At 38.5% G+C, this 19,988-nt stretch overlaps 1 protein-coding gene across 2 annotated transcripts in view; it reads left to right on the top strand.

Moving 5' to 3' along the window:
• Positions 1–19,988, top strand: part of JMJD1C (jumonji domain containing 1C) — a 175,351-nt gene that overhangs the window by 62,999 nt on the left and 92,364 nt on the right. For both annotated transcript variants that reach the window (XM_058842033.1, XM_058842034.1), the window contains exon 2: positions 1,632–1,796. In XM_058842033.1, coding sequence (XP_058698016.1) covers positions 1,632–1,796 — 165 coding nt within the window. The remainder of the gene's footprint in view (positions 1–1,631; positions 1,797–19,988) is intronic.

The following is a 19,988-nucleotide window of genomic DNA, read 5'->3' on the forward strand; positions in this document are numbered from 1 at the left end:
GTGGGCCACAGGTGTGAGCTCCCGGGGTTTGGCTGGGTGTTCAGTCCAGAGCAGGCTTGCACAGATCCAAGAAAAAAGGGGAAAAACAAAGGTCCAGGGAACTCCTCTGCCTCAGCTAGCTAAAGCTAACTAAAAGCCAGAGAGAAGCTCTGTCCTGCTGTCTGTCCGTGCTGCAGACACCACAGTCCAGGAGCGGGATGTGGGGGAGTGATGTTTTTCTTTAACACAAACTGTGCGCTGCTTCTTCCCCCTCTCTTGCTCTCAGAGCCAGTCTTAAAGGTGCAGAACTTAATATATAATATAAACCAGATGACTGGGGATACCAGTATCATAAAGTCACCCTAGGACAAGTGGGAATAATATGGGTTAAAAGTATCTGTGGGGGAAAACTGGAATGATGAATTTGGGTATAGGAGTGAGAAGTGGCTTGGTGGAAATTTGTGTTCTCAGAATGGAGAAAGACAAGATGAGGAGATGCACTGTGTAGTACATATTTGAAAGTGTGAGACAGAAAGTCTAGACAAGAAAGTATGTTGTAGGCCTAAAATTAATCAGAGTTAAAAGAGAAGAATATTTCTGTGACAGTGATATCAAGTTCTCAGAAGTGGATAAAGGATGAAACCCCAGTTTTGGAAATTGCCCTGGGTGTGGCTGAGAGCTGAAGTTCAGAAGAGTGGGAAAGCATCCCTCCTTCTCCACTTAGTGTAACAAACCATGACTTTTTTTGTATTTTGCCAGCTGATTTTTCTTATGAAATTTCTCATAATTGCAAAAAGAGAACAACTTACTATGTTGAGGGTTTTTTTTTTTTTTAATTTAAAATAAATTCTGTAATTTTGAAATGTAATGGGTTTAGCAGAGTTGTATTTGGTAATGCAGATAGCTTTTGGACAGCTTTGAGATCCCTCTGCTCTGCACAAGAGGAGACAAAAGGTTTGGTGTTTTTAAATTAGTAGTTTAGTGAATGCAACTCAGGAAAGAAGGTTCAGCTGTTCTGTGTTGGGGAGGGACAGGGATGGCACAAGATCAAATAGTGAAAAACTGGCTCCACATTAATCTAGCTGGAAACAAAACGTGGTATTATTGTTGATTACAGGAGGATAGAAACTGCAAGAAACTGAGCTGCTTCTGTGAGCTGGTGTATGTTGGACTTGCTTATAGTAGCAAGGTCTGCAGGTTCAGGATGTCCTTTCTGGTGCTGTTCCAACTGACTTCTTCTTCCTTTAAAACCATTTCATTGGTTGGTTGATTTGTATAACATGACATGTATTTGAACTGCTGAAAATTAGAAGTATTCTTAATATTTACTGATTATGTAGATAGCTGTATGTATTACTTGAATGCTACTATTAAATACTTAGTGTAATGTTTTTTGTTCATGTGATATGACACCCAATATTAGTGGTAATGTTTTAGTAAATGTAACTCTATTCAGCACAAATGGACTGCCAAGAAAACTGTCTTTTGTGGTGCAGAAACTGATTATATAATTCCAAAACCATAGCATTAAAATGGGTAATAAAAAAAATCTTGCATTAAATTTTTTAATGTATGCATTGAAAAGTGTGTATATGAACATATGTTGTGTATGTGTAATAATGTATGGCCTTTCCTTTCTTAAATTTCCCCAGGTATATGTGGAATTTGATGACCTTGAATGGGAAAAGCGAGAATGGGTTAAAGTTTATGAAGATTTTGCAACCTTCTTGGTGGAGTACCAGCTGGTGTGGGCAAAAAGAAAGGACCCAAGCCAGACTCAGGGATCAAAGATCAAACAAATTCAATGGCCTGCATTGGTAAGATACCTTAACAATTGCATTTACGAAAGCATTTAATTCTCTTTAATTCTGTCCTTAAGAAACTGTCTAAGTTCAGTGATGGTGGGAAATGGTGAGCGTGGAGGGGGAGAAGGGTAAGAAAAGGATAAGAAAAAACTAGTAAAGCATTATTATGTTGGAGGGGTGGAGTGATGCGATAATAGTCACTCATCTTCGTTTTTGAATCAACCTAAAGCACTGCAAAAGTCTTCTCTGTGCAACATAATAGGATTAATGTCACTTTACATAGTCAAAGCATCTTACAAATATAAACTTAACAGTAACACATCTTACTGCTCTGGGGAGGATTGAAATCCCTTAAGCTTGTGATACCCTCAGCTTCCACAAAGAAGGTATCTGAAATTCAGGTCAGAGTTCAGAAAGATGAGAAAGATGAAAGAAGATTAATCAAGTAAGTGGTAACTGTTTGCCTGGTTTATGAGGTGATACTTGTGACTCTGTTCTTTCTGGATTGGTGCCCAAGCATTCAAAGCTTTTGAGATAACTGCTAGGAGGCTGTGCGGATTTGTGGCATATCTTTAGATATATCTGATGAGAAAATCTAAAAAGCAATAAAGATGTATGCCTTTTTTCTCCAAAGAAACTAGTAATGCTATCAAAGACTTCAGAAGAGCCAAACAGACATGAGATTTTGGGAACCTACCATATTGTACGGTTTTGCTTTGTATACAGTTCCTCACAGACTGGTGGGTAAAAGGGGACTCCAACGAATTTGTGAAAATGGTGAAGGGAAATCTTAGATATATTTGATTATAAGCTTAATATCTCTAGCTTTACACTGGTTTTTTTAGATATTTACAGTCATAATGAATTTAGATTATGCTCTTTTTTCCTCTGGCTTTTGCCGTATCTGTTTCCTTTCAATATGTTCTTCATATTCTTGTCTCTGAGCATCTGATGGATTTTTTTGGAATGCTGTTGTGGGATAATTTTTTGAACCTGTGGTGGGAACAGTCATACTGAAGGTCATGAAGCGATCTGGTCAAAAAAGCCATGGATGATTTGGGATGGACTTACTCCTCTTCAGTTAATATTCCTACTTGACTCAGCTTGTATGTTTGTGCTAATGTACTTGAGTAAAGCAAGCTAACTTTCTGGATGTACAGGCTGAGTCATATATATGCTTGTACAGACAAGTTAGTATATATCCTTGAGCAAGAATTTTTAGTTTTAGGGAGCTATGTCATTTGCTCTTTGAAGCCACCCATCTCTCCTTTGTTGAGATGGGTATTTTTTAAAATCTGATAAAAACTTAGTATCTAAGCACTCTGCTGTTTTACATGCTTTTAATCTCACCCTGTAGGATAGATTTCTATAAAATATTCTAGTCTGGCTGCTGATCCTGTCCATAAGTTGATATATATTTGCTAATGTGTGAAAGTATTTTTGTTGAACCTTTCTCCTAGCAGACTTTTTTTTCAAACTTCTGCTGGTCCAGCAAAATGCAGAAACTTTTTCTTCCATCTCTATTTTATCAATTCCTGTATTTTTTTTTCAATGTTTACATTCTTGAGGCAGCTGATAGGCATGAGAAGGAAGATTTTCAAAAGATCTGCCTTCTGCTTTTACAGTTAAAAAAATTGAAATTGTATGGTCTGAAGTGAGGATCAAATAACTTGTCAGGTCATAGTTTTCAGATGTTCAGGATGACAAGTTCTCAGCATTTGTACTTAGGCTGCCTACAGATTTTCTAGCAATTATTTCCTGAATCAAACCCTCTAGTCATCCATTCCAGAAAAAACATATTTGAGGAAAAGTACAGATACAAGATATTGGCTGTAGTTAGAGCAGATTCCTTCCGCAGAGACCTACCAAGGTTTTGCTCTGTATCCATAGTGACTCTGAGCACATCATGGCATGGGGTACAGTGAGGGTGCTCAAACTAGCATGGAACTTTTGGGTTTTGTTGCCAGACTTTCAAAACCCTGTGGTGGATTACAGTGGATTAGCTCTGTGAAGGTTTGTGATGGTGAGTTTGGGGGGGGGGCAGGGGGAAGGGGGTTGTCTGTTTATTTTCCAAAACAAGACTTAGTAAAATTAAGAAAATATGAAAAAGACTTGATTTGCCAGTAGTAGGAATATTTTCACTTTCATGTGAAATCCTAAGTGTGGATGTGTTAATATGCACATTTTGAAAAAGCTGCGTCTTGATGTAGCCTTTAAAGGAAAAGTCTCAAGCATTCCCATGCATGTGAATGATATTGAAAAAGAATCATACCAAAATGGAAGTTTTTGGTACAGCTTTATTTTGGATGCTAATGTAAATGCAGCAAATAAATATTTTAGAATATTTTATGTAGTATTTCTCTAGGATGTTTGCCTTCAGTGGAGTGAATGAAAACTGCTTGTTTATTTAGATGGTTCTTATCACCTTCTCTTCTACTTTGACTAATGTACCATGTATTTACTGTATGGTATTCAAACCTGATCAGAAGAAAAGGTCTGCAATTGCTGTGGGGCTTTCTGTGGGTAGTTATCAGTCTAGTGTCCGAGTACTTCAAAATTACTGATTGCTTTCATCACTCAGCTGTGTGATATGATGTAATCTCCACTTTATGGATGAAATTTCTAGAATGCAAGTTGTTGACAAATGTTGCTATTTTAAAATGCCTGAATACCTGAGGTGTAGCTATTCCTGAAAGCATAGCATCCATTGACCTTGTGTAACTATACTTTAAAATTTTAGGCTTTAAGATTTATAGTCAGGCTGACAAAGGGAGGAGATGGGAAGTACTGTCTCTTTCTCCTTGTTTAGAAACTCAGTAACAGGAGAGGGGTAGACTATCACCTGAATTCAGTTGCTCTCATTTGGAGATTATATTTTTTTAAGCAAAGTTCCTGCTTTAGGTCAAGAGTTGGCTGTAAATGAACCTGGACCCTGATAACAAGCTTCATTGTGATGGCTTTGAATGGATACTTATGCTACTGTGCCAGGCTGAGAAGGAGGGAGAAACTGTAGGTGCCTCAGGTTGTATTCATGCTGTAATCAAATGCTTTTTCTTCTTGTGAGATTATTTCCTGGGAGCCCTAGAGGACTTGGCTGCCTAGCTGGTATAATTGGAAATCACCCTGCATGTGAGGTGTTTGCAATCATAGAAGAAAAGACTGTCAAGAAGCCTAAAGAAATGGCAATAGTGATAAGCAATGTTCGTGTATGTGTAGCCTGGATATTGGGGAAGAGGATGTTTGATAAACAGTGCTTGTTGTTTTCCTTAAAGTAATAGAGATGCTTTAGAGATGTTAATGCATGAGAAAACTTCTTGGCTGAAGTGTTAGCATAGGGAAAAATGTATGGATTTTAAAAAAAAGTGTAGGTAAGTGGAAGTGAGTGGTGTATGGCCTTCCCACATTAATGGATTTTAATAAGTAGTCAAGATAAAGTGTTGAAATTGAAGGCATCAGTTTGGGTTGGTTAATAAGGGGGATTCATGTCACAAAGATAGAAAAATATGGGAGTGATAGGCTCAAAGTGATGGGTTAGGGGAATCACCAGTACTTCAAAAATGAGGCAGCATTAGGTTTTGAATTTCTCAGAAATAACTTTGCAGCAATAGACATGATGAATAAAATTTTTTGACCTGTAGGTAGACAAAGAATTGCTGAATTTTTGGGAGAGTAAATTAATTTACCTATGTAGCAATAGTTTGGATACTATGATGTTGGGGGTTCAGTTTGGTTTTTTTTTTTTTTTTTGTACTTATGGGTTTTTTTCCCATAAGTTATTAGGAAATTAACTATTGGGCACTTATGAGTACTTCAGAAAAACAAGAGTAGCAAAACTCAGAGGGGAAGGGGATACCTGGAAATTTGAACAGGCAAAAAAAAACCAAAACGGGAGTGGGGGAGCTGCGGGGAGCCCTCGCTTCTGGGTTTCGGAGGAGGATAGATAGGCAAGCTGTTACTTAGAAGAGAATTCCCTGTCACCACCGGAGCCCCCATTCGGTACTGCTTCGTCCTTTCTATGGGTGAGCTTTTGCTCGTAAGAGCAACCATTGGACTGAGACCTTATTGCCAACTACCTCCCTAAACGAGAGAACTATCCTCATCTGCTCGAGTGCCCGGGATCTTGGGCTCGCCACTCTGCCCTGCTGGGAGCCAGGATGCCGCTAACCCATCCCTGTTGCTCTTCGGCGCTGCTCCGAGCTTTCGCTGCACTGTAGCTACCCTGCCTGCCGAGACGTCCCGTGCTTCCAGCCACAGCTCTGGAGTTTCTGATACATCTTGTCTACCACCCTGGGTTTTGGGGTTTTTTTCCCTCATTCCTGCCGGCCCAGCTTGCTGTTTCCGTAAGTCCTGCTGGAACACGGGGATCACCTACCCCAGGGAGGTTTGTGAAAAAAAGCCTCTGTCCTATCCCTTTCCCTTCTCCGCTGTGCCACCATTACCGCGTGCTCCCCGAACCCGCGCCACAGCGCCCCCTGCAGCCGCAGGGGAATCACCGCACCTGCCCTATCCACAGGGAGTCACCAGCGCCCCTGTCGGCTGTGCCCGGAACTGCACCAAAGGAGAACGTGCCTGCGGCTGGAACGACTGAGTTCCTGTTGTTTGCTGTTAATACTGTAATTGTTGTTTGTTTGTTTTATTATACATACTAGTAAAGAACTGTTATTCCTATCCCCATATCTTTTCCTGAGAGCCTCTTTGATTTTAAAATTGTAATTATTCGGAGAGAAGAAGTTGATATTTTTCATTCCAAGGGATGCTTCTACCCTCCCTAACAGTCATATGTTGTAAGACATATGATGTTAGAGATCAGTGATAAAATCATGCATGTGATATAATTCAGTCTGAAGTCTTAAGAATATGGTTGTATCCCCTCAGCAGCTAAGAAGGGAGATGGAAGTATGTGTGTGGGCAGGGCAACAAATTGGAGCCAAGGTTTTAATATGGACTGAACAGAATGCTTCTGTGAGCACTCAGTTTGAATTTAATTACTGCTTCTCTAATTGCACATTAAGATATCTAGAAATAAAACATAGAAGGAAATAAAGAAATGACAAAGGATAGAGGCAGCTAGAGACATTTTAGAGACTATTAGAATAATGTGCAGGAAAAATTTTAAGGTTAGACTTACTAGCAGAGGACAGTATGGTAGAAGCATAGATAGCAGTTCACTTTTTTTCACAGCATCAACTGTACATGTTTTAGGCATAGGAAAGTGTGAGTTGAGTGTCTTTTTCTTAATAATTTTGTTTAGGAAGAGGGTTTTGGAAACCTGAATAATATACTGAAAAAAAAATTTATTATTGAAGGTCTACAGATAGAAATGAAAGAAAGACATTTCAGACAGGCATTTTAAGAAGCATGTTCCATCATCTTGAAAAGAAAGTAAGGAAAGAAGAATAATGGAAAATTCAGTTATGATTAAATGAGCTTAAGGTTGATAGTTACAGCAAGATTGTACTTTCAGGTAAAGGACCTAGAACACAAGAGGTTGGAAAGAAAAGGAATGGATTTGGATATAGAGAAAAGTGAATTCATTGAATGAGAGCACGCATGAGAAACTTCTGCAACAAGAAAGGAAGAGGCTGTTGTAGAACAGAAAAGGACAACTATTATCTTATTTTGGCTTTTTTCTTTTGGAAGAAACCGGTGGTCTTGTGCAGGGTAGATATCAAAGGAGGAAATAGTTTGACTCGGTGATGAAAACCAGGACTGGAGAACGGTACATTTAGCTGGCAGGGCAGAGCTGGGTGCCTGGGATGATGTCCTGAGGTGACTTTATGATGTTTGTATCCTCAGTCTTGTTTTGTGAAGTATGTTACCTTTTTTAATACCTGTAAACCAACCAGTGGTGCATGTGAATTCAGTATGAATCCATATATAATAAATCAGAAGAAACTGTAGTAGTTTGTTGCTCTGAATATGAAGACAGTGCTTCATTAGCTTTACAGTACTTGCCTTGTCAAACCAACAGATTTGCCCTTAGTCTCAACTAATACTGAGGTCTGCAGTAACTATCACTCCCAGTTTTGGGGCTGGTATACAGCAAGAACTGGTTCTCCTGCAATTTTGTGTTTCTGAGGAATATATAGATAAAAGCTAAAATACATTTCCATGAGGAGATCCTGAATATGCATGTCTTTTAAGGTAGGGAGGCTGGAAGAACAATTCAACCTCCCCCCTGCCCCAGTAACAAAAAGAGCATGTCCCTCTTTCTTGGAACAAGTGAAATCATTGCTAAACCAGTGGCTTGAGAACAGTCTTTCCTGTCTTTATGTATGGCTCTGAAAGAATATAGAGTTTTAGCCACACTTATAGAAAAAAACAGGGACAAGAGTGAATCTTCACTGGCAATGATGAACCCTTTTCCATTGTGAGAATCTGGAGCTGACGTACAATGGCCAGTGCCAGTGGCACATGCAGGACTGTGGGCCTTCAGTCTGATTGTCATGCTAATGATGAGGTCATGTTGCAGAAGAACAAGATGAGGTTTGTTTTGGGTGGTAGTAGATGTGTTAGATGTGAATGAGCCCAGTATGTTCATGTGCTGACTTCGTGTTAGGGCATTTGGTAGTAAAGTACATGAGGAGAAGCATTCCTGGACACATAGAAGAGAAGACTTGTGCTCTGACCTTATGTAGCCCTTTCTATCCTCCCTCTCTTCCCCTCTGTCCCAGCTGTCAATTGCAGAATCCCTTTGCTTGACTGCATTTTGCTTCAGCTGGCTTGATTGTGTTGGATTATGAAGCAAATACTTTTAAAGTGCAAGTTTATTGGCATTTGTGTCATGATTAAAGAAGAAAGTGTACAGTTTGTACAACAAGCTTCTACAGGGCTTCCAGAGGGTCTTGAGACAAATTCTTTATTTTTCAGCATAATGGAAAGTAGAACAGGTTCCCTGTTCATTTCTGTTTATTCTGTGATACACTACCACTTTTTCACTTTCCCAAGGATTTGTTTTCTTCTTTGTCTTGATGATCTAATTATAGCATTTCTGAGTAGGTTTCTCTTTTATATGTTGATCCCATGGCACAGATTGATCCCTGTCATAATCAGGAGCTTCTATAGATATTGCTGATGTTCCCCCTGCATATTCAGTTACTTCATTGCAGCCTGTTCTCCCTGCACAATGAAAAATAGAGGTATGCACTGCCAGATACTATGATTAAATCCTCAGCAGACACTCAAAATACTCCAGCAGTAAAAAGAAATTAATTCACAAAGGATTACTGTGTATATGGAAAGTAAGGCAAAGAGAAGACTTGGTTTTCTGAGTCCTAAAAATAAGTAAAAACTTTGAGGATATTTCAAATTTGAGGGGAGGAAATGCTGTAGCTTCCAGGGAAAGCAATCAAAAACTAATAGTGTTTTTTTCAGGTACTCCATTCTCTGCATCGAAATTCTAGTGCTTGTATCTCTTGGTAATATGGGGTAAAGATAACATATATGCTGTAGAGGAGAAAATGCATGGAAGCTGTTAGCTTCTTGGAAAACTTTAAGAGTTTGGGGAAGAGAAAATTTAAGTAACTGACTCAGCAGAGCATAAATGACCCGATTTTTGCTTCATTGTGAAAGACAGTAATATGCAGAAACAGCACTTGGAGATGGTTCAAAGATTACTTTGTTGCCAAGTACATTACTGTAATATTCCCACAGAACATAAATGTCTCAAGCAGTACCACATTCTGCCTGTGTACTTTGTCACTCGCTTCTTTTAAACTACTGCTTACTGGGAGTCAGTGCTTTCCATGCAACCTTCTAGGGAAAGGCCATTGCCTTCCCAGGACATGCCCCAAATGAAGAGTAACAAACTGGAATCTACCTCCACAGATGCTTTGTTATGAAATATGGGTGTTGCCCTGTGGCTTCCCACTCTGGAAATGAGTGATAGGATGGAAAGCCTCACTGCAGCGCTGTTTTCTATGTGACCCTGGTGCTTTCTGTGCACTTTACTTACTGCACTGGTTGTTTCAAAGTTTTTTTCTCTTGAGATATTGGCTAATGGCAGGCTTCCTTTTTGCTTTCTTGTTAAGCTTGCTCTTGTAAGCAAGCACTGCCTATGCTTTTTTTGTGTGAAAGGATTTAGTTTTGTAAAAGCATGCTTACATATATAAAATAAATTAAATACTTTTTTGTAGCTAAGTGCTGTCCTAAGAATAGTTCTAAATGTTAATTTCATTTATAGAAGTTACAGAATTCCAAACAAACTGAGTATTTTCTGGACGTCAACAGTAACCACAACTCATGTTGATCATACTTGCCTGGGAGTTGGCATTTTGGCAGCTCATCTAGAGAAATCTGCTTTAGTATGTCAGGCATCCTGGATGTCTTTGTACCTCAGGTTCTTTCCTGCTAGTAAAGCACTTCTTGTTTTCCAAGGGTTGTGCCAGTTGAAAAACCTTAGATATGGTTTAGCATCCTCTGTCCTCAGCTGTAACTGAGCGATACGCTCAGTTGAGTATGCCTCTGTCTCTTGCACCTGTTTCAAAGTCAAATAGCAGTGAAATGCTGGTGATGATTTACATGTCTTTCTGTAAAAGACAGATATAAAGCATCTTGAGTTTCCGTATTCAAGCTTGGCACTTGAAGCAGAGTAGCTGAAGCCGCAGCTGCAGGGTGACTGCTTGCCTATTGGTATTTTTAACTGTTGCTGAAACCTAGACTGGTTTGGTTATACTCATGTTGACAGCCCAGTCAGCTAGACTGGAGTTAGTGTATCTGAACTGTGTTCGCACTTCAGCTCCAGTGTTGACCTACTGCACTGCTTCTTTGTGTAGAAGAGCCACGAGGTATGGTGGATTCTCTGGAATTCACTGGAAAGTCTTAAGTATTTGATTTCTTATTTTTTGAATTGAATTTGAATTGAATTGAATTTTGAATTGAATTGAATTTGAAAAAAAACCTCACTTGTGCTGAAGAAAAATTACTTTGTAGCTGTCTAGATCATCTGCACTTCTTAAATTGAATTAGAAAGATCAGCTCTACTTTGGAGATACCACAGTGAGCAGGATAATGGCTTGTGGATGAAGGTGGTTATTTCAGCACAGTGTTGTGGAAATTCAGCTTCCAGAGCTTGAGCTTTGGAAAATGAATGTATATCTCCACCAGACTCATCACTCTCAGTCTTACTTGTTGCTGTTTATACAAATTATGACTTAGAGATCTATATATTATATATATGTGTGTAAGTGTGTATTTATAGATCATGTGTATGGAGATCTACACACAAACAGAATATTTTTCTCTATATGTTAAAAACATTTTAAAAAGCCTATCTTCTGAACTATACCTGTTGAGAGTCTGTACAGTGAGGGAGAGATGTCAGCATGGTACTTGTCCTCCATCCCAACAGTGGCTGTCTAGAGTGAGGAAAGCTGTGCCAGAAGACTTCCATCCCCAGATACTGCTCAGTGTTTCTCTTGAGATGGCAGGAGGAGTAGCTGGGTTTTACACCTGTGAAATCTACTTAGCAGCTAATTTTGAAAGCCACCTACTCTTCAAACCTCCACTGCTGTTTCTGTGCATTAATAACTTGTCAGCTGTGCAATACTAAAGCACTGCTATCATCATGTTTACTTGAGTAAGATAAGTTATTAGAATTTTACGAGTTTTGTGATCTTCTTTCCCAGAATTCCAGCAGTTTCTTCTGTCCTTAACAGTGAATACAATGATGTGTTGTATAAAGTCTCAATATCCAACTTACATATATAGGTAGTGTGGAAAACCCACCCAAAATATGAAGGACTTTTTCTGTAAATGGTACTTCAGTAGGTTACAGGACTGTGTGGATACATAAGGCCTGGTACATTCCTGTTCCTCCCATTCTCATAGAGCTGAGACATTGGCGCTTCAGGTGAAATTCATGTCTCAATAAAGTAAAAATGTTGCAGTCAGGACCAGACACTGTGTTTTCCTAGTTTAGGAAAAAGTTCTGTATTTTTCAAATGAAGGAGGCTTTTTTTGTATTCCTAAGAAAGTGTATCCTTCATCTCCTCCTTAATTTTGGTTGTTGACATACAAACAAGGCAACTGTTGCTGTATAGGTCTTTCACTGATGCTGAAAGGGCCATGGTGTTACGTCCCCTTTTTGGCACTGTGGCTTAAACCTACCTCAGTCTCAGATCCAGAATCTCTGTCCCCTCCATTACACAAATTATTCCTTTAGTTTGCACTAAGCCCTTGTGAACTAAGCAGTTCACATATATACGAGAATGAAGTGCTCTTCTTTATTTCCATTATGCATTGTCTGTACTTGAATTGTATTGATCATTTCTGATTTATTATATGTTTTTTTGCTTCATTTTGTCATTCTCAGGGCTCTGCTTTTCAAAACAATTTTGAAATGAGATGTTGCTAGTTACTTGCCATTAACAGAAATTTCTTCTGCTGGCGGATGTTGCAGGCCTTTAGTTATGCTAAAACAGGCTAAATCAAATACTTGCAGAAAAAAGTCGTAAGTACTAAAGCATTATAAATGGGCTGTCAGTGGTATATTTATCATGAGCAGTCTTTTTCATACATGGCAGGTTCTTGAGGATGGGAAAAGACAAATTTTCACAACAACCTCATACACTGCTGAAGTTGTGCTAGCAACAGTTTGATGTTTTACATCTTGTATGTTTGTTTTTTAAATTTATCTTAACAGCTAAGGAGAAAACTGAACATAGGAAAGTTCAGGAACAGACTGTCAGCTTGAAGTATTTAACTTAAGCACGAGGAGAGCAGCTCAGTGGAATCTGTATTTTGTATTTTTAGCACCATAAACTTTCTGCCAACTTTATTTTGTAGCAAAATGACTATCACGATTTTTTTGAAAAACAAACCCTGAAGTAGTAAACCCCCAAGGTCCTCTATTCCTGACTTCACTGTCACAAGAGAGGTCTCCTGAAGTACTTCCCAGTTCTTTCCAGGTGCATTTTTGTATAGGAACACGTTACTTTCTGAACTTTGTGTCGCACCATTTATGTTGGCATGGATATGATCAGCGTTTCTGAAGCCCTTCTTGGATTTGGTGGCTCTGCAGTTGCCCCAGCTGGGCAGCAGGTATGGAAATGTTGGTTGGCTGCAGGTCATATCACTCATGATGACTACTAAGATGTAGTTACTGCCTAATCACAGATTACCTGGAATTGTGAGGTAGTACTGATGAGGAGAGAAGGATAAAGGAGAAGGCTGCTGGAGGCACAGGTTGGTATCTTCTGCTGAGTAATTTTCCTATCCTCACTTAAATATTCATGTAAATGGGGGAAGGACGTACAGTGAAACCTTGGTTTGGGATTGGTTTTTTCCCCCAACTTATCTTTACTTCCTTGCAGTAAAGCCTAAGGTTACTTGAAGAATAGTTATTGTTAAGTCTTGGAGGTATTGTATCTTATTTAATGTGCACTGCATATCTAAAGCATTGTTGCATACACTATCTTTAATACCAGAAGGTGAATCAGTATTAAGAACTATAAATTTAGGGCTATATAAAGTCTTGGGGAACCAAAACAAATTCAGGAAAGTATTTATTAGGCTGATTTTGTAAGCAATCAAAATAGACTCCTATTGATCAGGGAATTGATCTTTGTTTGAAAGTAATACCCTTTTGCAGTAATTAATACTTTACTAGAGAAATATGGCAGACGTCATCTAACCTTGAATAAGTCTGACTTATTTACAAATAAGTGAATTATTAACACAATTAATGATATAGTGTTTATTTTTTGTCAACCAATTCTCAGAAGGTCCACCAGTCATTTTTTACAAAAAGTATTTGGGTTTTTTGTCTTTTATTAGCTGCTTCTGTGTTCCATTTTGACTGCTTTATGGAAAAGTCTCGGTCTATTAGTTAGCCGATTTTTTAATAGATCTGCATAAGAAAAAAATTATTCTTACGTATAATGCATCATTCCAAAAAAATCCTGACTATTTTAATTTGAAATTTCTCATCAATTTTGAGTCTAGGACGTTGAGTAACTACCTCATTTCTTTTAATAAATGATGCAAAATTATATTTCTCTTCTTGGCTCTGTTTTCAGATGGCTTTGAAAAATTCTTATACTGAGATTTTACATGCATATACTGAGTTGCTGTAAACAGTATTAGTACCAGCACAATAGGAATAAACTACTGATTCATAAGGCTGATTGTGAGTGGATAGATGTTGTTGGAATCACTGAAACATTTAGATGCATCCTGAAATAAGCTGAATAGTGCTTCTTACCATTGGCTGATATATTTAGTTATTTTGAAAGTATTACAAAACTTTATATTAATATAAATAGAGCCAAAATCTCTTTATGTGTTCTACAGAATTTTTGCATTTGAGTGTAACCAGCTTTTTAGGGAACTATGTTCCCATGTGTTTTGGTGTATTTGCTGGAATAGGATGATCTTTGTAGGTCACTTCCAACTCAGCATATTCTGTGATCCTATGATTCAATGTTTTGTAAGGCTTCAGTGTTCAGTAAGGCTTTCCCAAGCTAAAGCCCATTGGTTTTGTTTCCAGAATTTCTATTTGTCCACATATGCTCTTGCTTGTAGTAGTACTTTTACTATTCTAAATGACAGTACTTTTAGTACTTTTAGTCCTTTAGTCCAAATTATTCATTAAACTTTTTTATTGCTTCTAAATTTAAAATCAACTCTTTTTTTCCACATCATGATTACAGAAAGTGCTACAGAAATGACAGTATATTTTTGTAGCTTACAGAAAGGAGAGTTTGAAGATGCACCATAAGATGTTTCCTTTCAGGAATCTTGTTAGTAGTGCATTGTACATGATTGCAGAGTACATGAGGAAGCATGAACACCTCTGTAAACTGACTGTATGATGTTGCTGGAATCAGATGCTTTACTGAAGTTTGAAGCAAGATGCTAATCCTTTTAATCCTGAAGAATGGGCATTGCTACCCCCCATCCCCCCTGTTTGGAACTATCTCCTGTTAGATTACTTAGGACAGACCTATTTGATTCTGTTTTATTTCCTGGGTAAGACACATTTACAAGGTAGTTTGAGATTTGGTAATGAATTGTTTATTGGCAAGTAGAGTGATAGGCATTTGTGTGCAGTCATCTTCTAAGATTCCTGGTCCAGCTTGCTCAGGAGCAGTACTTGAGGCAGTTATGGACAATTATGGAGGAATTACATTAAGTCAGAGATGTCTTTTAGAACTCTGTCATCTTGAAAATAACGTAAAACTAAAATAAAATGTGTGCATTTATTTATTGATGTTTTTCTACTGTCTAGTAAGATGCTGTTCTGTGGAATAAAGCAGTTATGGATTTGAAATCGCATCAGAACTTTCAGTGAACTTCTCGTCAAACTGGTGTCGGGCCGTCACCTAGACAGGCAGAATTGTATGAATCTCCATGAAGTGCCATCAGCTTTGCTGGTCAAGGTAGCTGCAGGCAGCAGCAATATCTGATCAGTCAGGACTCTGGTGCACTTGCAGCAGAGAAATGTGTATGGCTGGATTTGCAGGTGGAGGGATCATGGATGGTTTTTATAAGCCTGACTAATACATGCAATATACAGAGAACCTGCTGTGACTCTGCCATTTTATCTCCACCAAAATGCAGTCAGGTGGAAGTGCAGCTCTGATGTATGTCTGAATATTTGTGTTTCCTTTAAACTTGGATAATCTCAGATGAGTTTTTGTTAGGGAAGAATTTATACAGCTTTCATACGGTCTCTTACTAATGCGTCTGATTTTTTTTGTCCTTTATATATATGAAACCTGTATCTTGGAAGTTAATCAACCTATGTAAGTGCTGTGTATACATACTGCTAGAAGGTTATGCTTCAGGGGGGCTTGATGGCATTCTTTATTGATCATATGGTTTTTCTATGCCAAGCTATTTTCCTGTGTTACTATCAAAATACCCAGTGAACTGTAATTAATCACATTTTTTCACACAGTTCTGAAATTACTGCCAGAGCCTTAGAATGCAGTTTTCAACATCTTTGGCTGATGAAATTGCACAATCTTTTAATGACAGATGTACTTGGAGTTCCTTCAGTACAAATGACATTATTTGCACATATAGGATTGTATGGTAGATTATTTATTAGAACAACCAGTGCACTTTTTATTGTGTGTTTTAAACCCTCCTCTGAGTATCTAACCTAAGCTTCCTCTCACAATGACAAAATGACTGGTGTCATATCCTTAAGTGTTGCAAATGCACATACAATGTAGAAATGAAAGCAGGAAGGGCAACCATTCCATGCATTCCAGGCAGTGAAAGTTGGTGCTATTGGGTGTCATTTGACTGCTCCTGTGTTTGCCTGCTTTTGGGGATAGTGTGCATGATATCTCACCTGCCCAGAACACTGGAAAGCTGTAAGCTGTTTTGTGTCTGTACCATGTCTTTCTGTTAGCATTATTTTAATTAAATATTGGATAGTAGGGAAGACAGACTAGCTTTTTCTCTGTTTTTACAGGATTCTAACCAATATCCCTTTTATATGTTAATGGTATTGTACCATGTGTTTTAGTATATGTGTTTACAGTGAGACAGAGATGGGTTTGGTTTTTTTTAATCTATGTAATTTAACTGTATAAAAAAAGTAGAGGTCTGTTACTTGGCCATTGGATATTTCTGGCACAATGACACTATGAAAGGTAGTTATTTTCTATCAGGGAGCTGATTCTCTTTAACATATATGTACCTTTTTTTACTGGTGTTAACCAGAGTCTTAGTGTCTCCATTGTAAGTTTAAAACTCTAGCTGCAGCTTGCTTTCTTGGTACAGTCTCAGTATAGATTTTTCAACTAATGTCATCCAGATTTTTGTTGGTTGCCTTTTGAGTTTGGCTTTGAAATGAACTAAAAGATCTGTTTATCTGCATAAATGAGAGATGAAGATGGGAGACAACAAGAAAGTCATTGTGAGATTTATAAAACACAAATACTGTTGTTATGTTGGCCAGCAATGACATTTTGATTATAAAAAGTAAATGGAGAAAACCCAGTAATCGTTTATATCAAGTTTCTTATGGAAAATAAGTCATTAAGCCAAAGCAGATAATTGCTTCTCCCTTGAAATTCTGTTTTCAACTGTGATCCAAAATTGTGAGAAGCCAAAGAATATTGGTAACCATGTATGTATGTAAACACAGTAATATTTATTTATCAGAAATTGAGCCTTATTTTCCATTTCCAAGACAGGCATGAGATGGTGGATATGAATTACCCACAGATTAACTGTAATAAGTAAGGCTAACAAGACTGGAGTTTGTTTTTAAAGTAGTATTGCATTTAAACACCCTTCCCATTAGAGTAGTGAAAATAATAATAATAAAAAAAATCCTTATGTAAAATGATTTTCAATCCTGTACATTTTCAATTTTTGCAATTCTTGGCCACAGGTTTTATCATTATCTTCAAGTCGTTTGTTGTGCACAGAGTTGTTTGGGTTTCCTTAATGCGAGGTTTTGGGTGTCGCATGTCAGAGACTGTAGCTTGGATCCACCTTCACTGAATCTCCCAATGCCCTCCCCCATCCTCGTTGACTTTGATGAGTTCATCAGACCATATTTTTGTCTCTTCTGCCTTGCAGACAAAACCTATGCTCTCTTTGTTCTGTACATTTTACTTCTCATTGAACTGTCCTGCACATTAGTTACCCTCTGAGGGAATCGGTTAGCAAATAGGAGGAGTTGTGGAGGGGGGGAAATAATGTAGTTCCTGTCTGCAATCAAGTGATGAAATTCATTAGCTAAAATTTCTTTTTCATACTGTATGTTAAGAAAGGCCAGAATTCTACCTCATGGACATTGACTCAGTAGTGCTTGGCTTTGAGATTAACAAGGCAGATCTCATTAATTTTTTCAGATTCATGAAGCAATGATTTGCAGCCTGTTCATAGTTCTCATAGCTTTCAACCATGAACTCTGGAATTATAATTTTATTATTGAGAAGTCATTCTCTTGAGTAGTTTTGTGAGAAGAGATGAGTTCAGTTATGATTTCTTATGATTCAGAGGTACAGAAATAGTAAAAAAGACTTATTTTTCCCCCAATATTTCTGATTTCCAATTTTGGTAAGATTTTAGCAGTCATGCAAAAAAAGTGGCTGTATGTTGCTCTATAACTCCTTCATTTGTCTGCTGGGATTGCTGCTCACCTGAGGAAGGATCCACTACTTCTTTTGCCTCCAGGATGTGCTGCATGTTTTGAGATAGGAGGTTGTATCTCACTGTTTGAAAGGGGATACCACCAGTAACAGGATAGGCATAAAAGCAATGGAGTTGTCTACTTAAACTGCTTGTCTTTGGTTCCAAGCTATGACTGGAGCCTAGTTTAGCTCTCTGGTGCTGTTTACAAGCAGTGTTGGTTCTTCTAGATCTGTCTGAGGGACTTGCGCTGGGATGGAGGCTGCTAGCAGAGGAGAAAAGGGATTGTGGAATTCATCAACAAAGAACAAAAAAAACATGTGTGTGGGGGGAACTGGGGAGAGAATGCTCTGTACTTGTGCTATTTACCACTTCTTCAGGTTGTTTCGGCTTTTTTCTTCTGTTTCAGCATCAGATTTTGTCTGTATTGAATCTGTGAACACAAAAGACTCAGTCTCCAGCTGTTGCTGGTTTGCTCTTTTCCCACAGTTGCCAGAATGAGGTATAAACTAAAACATAGCTTCCTCAGGTAAGTGACTGCCAGAATATAAGGTCATCATCTTCCAAATTTGGAGAACTGTTGCAAGAGCTCACTGGTGTCAAAAGGGGGAGTATTTGTTCTCCCTGTTCTTTGCTCTGAAGGTGGTTCAAATATCCAGTGGTAACGGCTGTCTCCATTTTCCCTCTGAAAGAAGAATTACTGCTGCCACAGAAGACTTCAGAACAGAACAGGATGAATTCCAGTAGGTTTTTCCTTTTGCTTCCTTGTAGTGATATTTTCATGTTGTCTTTTTTTGCCATTTTTGGAGGGAAGAACAGGAGAGAATCCCTTGCCTTGATTTCAGGCAGTGGGTTGAATAGAGGAGAGGATACTGAAAGAAGTACGTATGTTTGTTTGTGCAGAGCCCCAGATTATCAGTGATGTACAGTTTTCATCAAAGCTCTGGGAAAAAAAGCTGAAAGCGGGAAACCTCCCTCACCGCTTCTGCATAACGGACTAGAGTGATGGTCACAGGCAGAGCAATGTTATCATTTCACAAATGCATCACAGTATAATCCAGGTTTGAGGAATAACTGTTCCCTTTTCTGTGATGCCTATAAAACTCCTCACTTTAGACACATGATCAACTCCATTCTCCTCTTCATCATCTTGTTTTCTTCCTCATTTTGCCAGCTCTTGTGCAAGGATCCGTTTAACAAGACTGATGACTGTAGAGATGTCATCTCAGCCAGATTGGAGATGATTCTTCATGTAACACAGAGAAAGCTTTTCATTCCCAGCCACACAGCCTCTCCTGAAGTGCCTTTAGAAGAGGCTAACCAGATTTCTTAGGAAATGCCCAGATGTATTTAACAGCCTTGTGACGAGTTTATTCCTGTGGCCATAACAGATAAAAGTGCTCCTCAGGACCACATTTTTGAATCCTGTGCCCATAGTTTGGTTTTCCAGGGCAGTGTACAGAACACGCTCCTTGAGGTCAGGTCCAAGGCTCAGAGTTACAAACACCTTGTTCTGTGCCATGTCCTGGTTGCTACAGCTTTGTCTTAAAAACAGTTCTTAGAACTCTTCTCCTTAAAGATTTTTCACTAGTTTCAAAACTTCCCTCCTAAAAGTGCTCCCTTTGTGGAATCTCTGGTTCTGCAGCTTGCTAACAATTTAGCTTCAGTAACCTTAATTTTGTAAAGAAATTTGAAACCAAAATAGTCTAGACAAAAGAAAGAAAAAGAAGTTGATATACAAATGCAGACACAACATGTGTTAATGTGCCATTTGTTCCTTTTCTCTTACTTCCTTTACAATGCCTGAGAGCCAATATTTCTTCACTGTCCTGGAGCCTCGATCCCCTCTTTTGCTCTTGAGCTGTGTTTTCATGGAGCTGGTACCTGTCTCCTGCATAGGATGCCTGTCCCTTTTATATATATGTACTTTCCATGTGAGTCAGTTCAAGGACAGTGGAATGAGAGCTTTGTGGTTTTTGTGAAGTACAGCATTATTAATGAGAATCTCCTTTATGCAATCTTTGTTTTTCTCAGAGGACAGGATGTTTGATTTGTTCAGTTCCTCTCCACAGCTCCCTTTGGAATTTGAAAGCCATGTTCCCATAT

The sequence above is a fragment of the Poecile atricapillus genome, chromosome 6, assembly GCF_030490865.1.
Source record: "Poecile atricapillus isolate bPoeAtr1 chromosome 6, bPoeAtr1.hap1, whole genome shotgun sequence".
NCBI lineage: Eukaryota > Metazoa > Chordata > Aves > Passeriformes > Paridae > Poecile > Poecile atricapillus.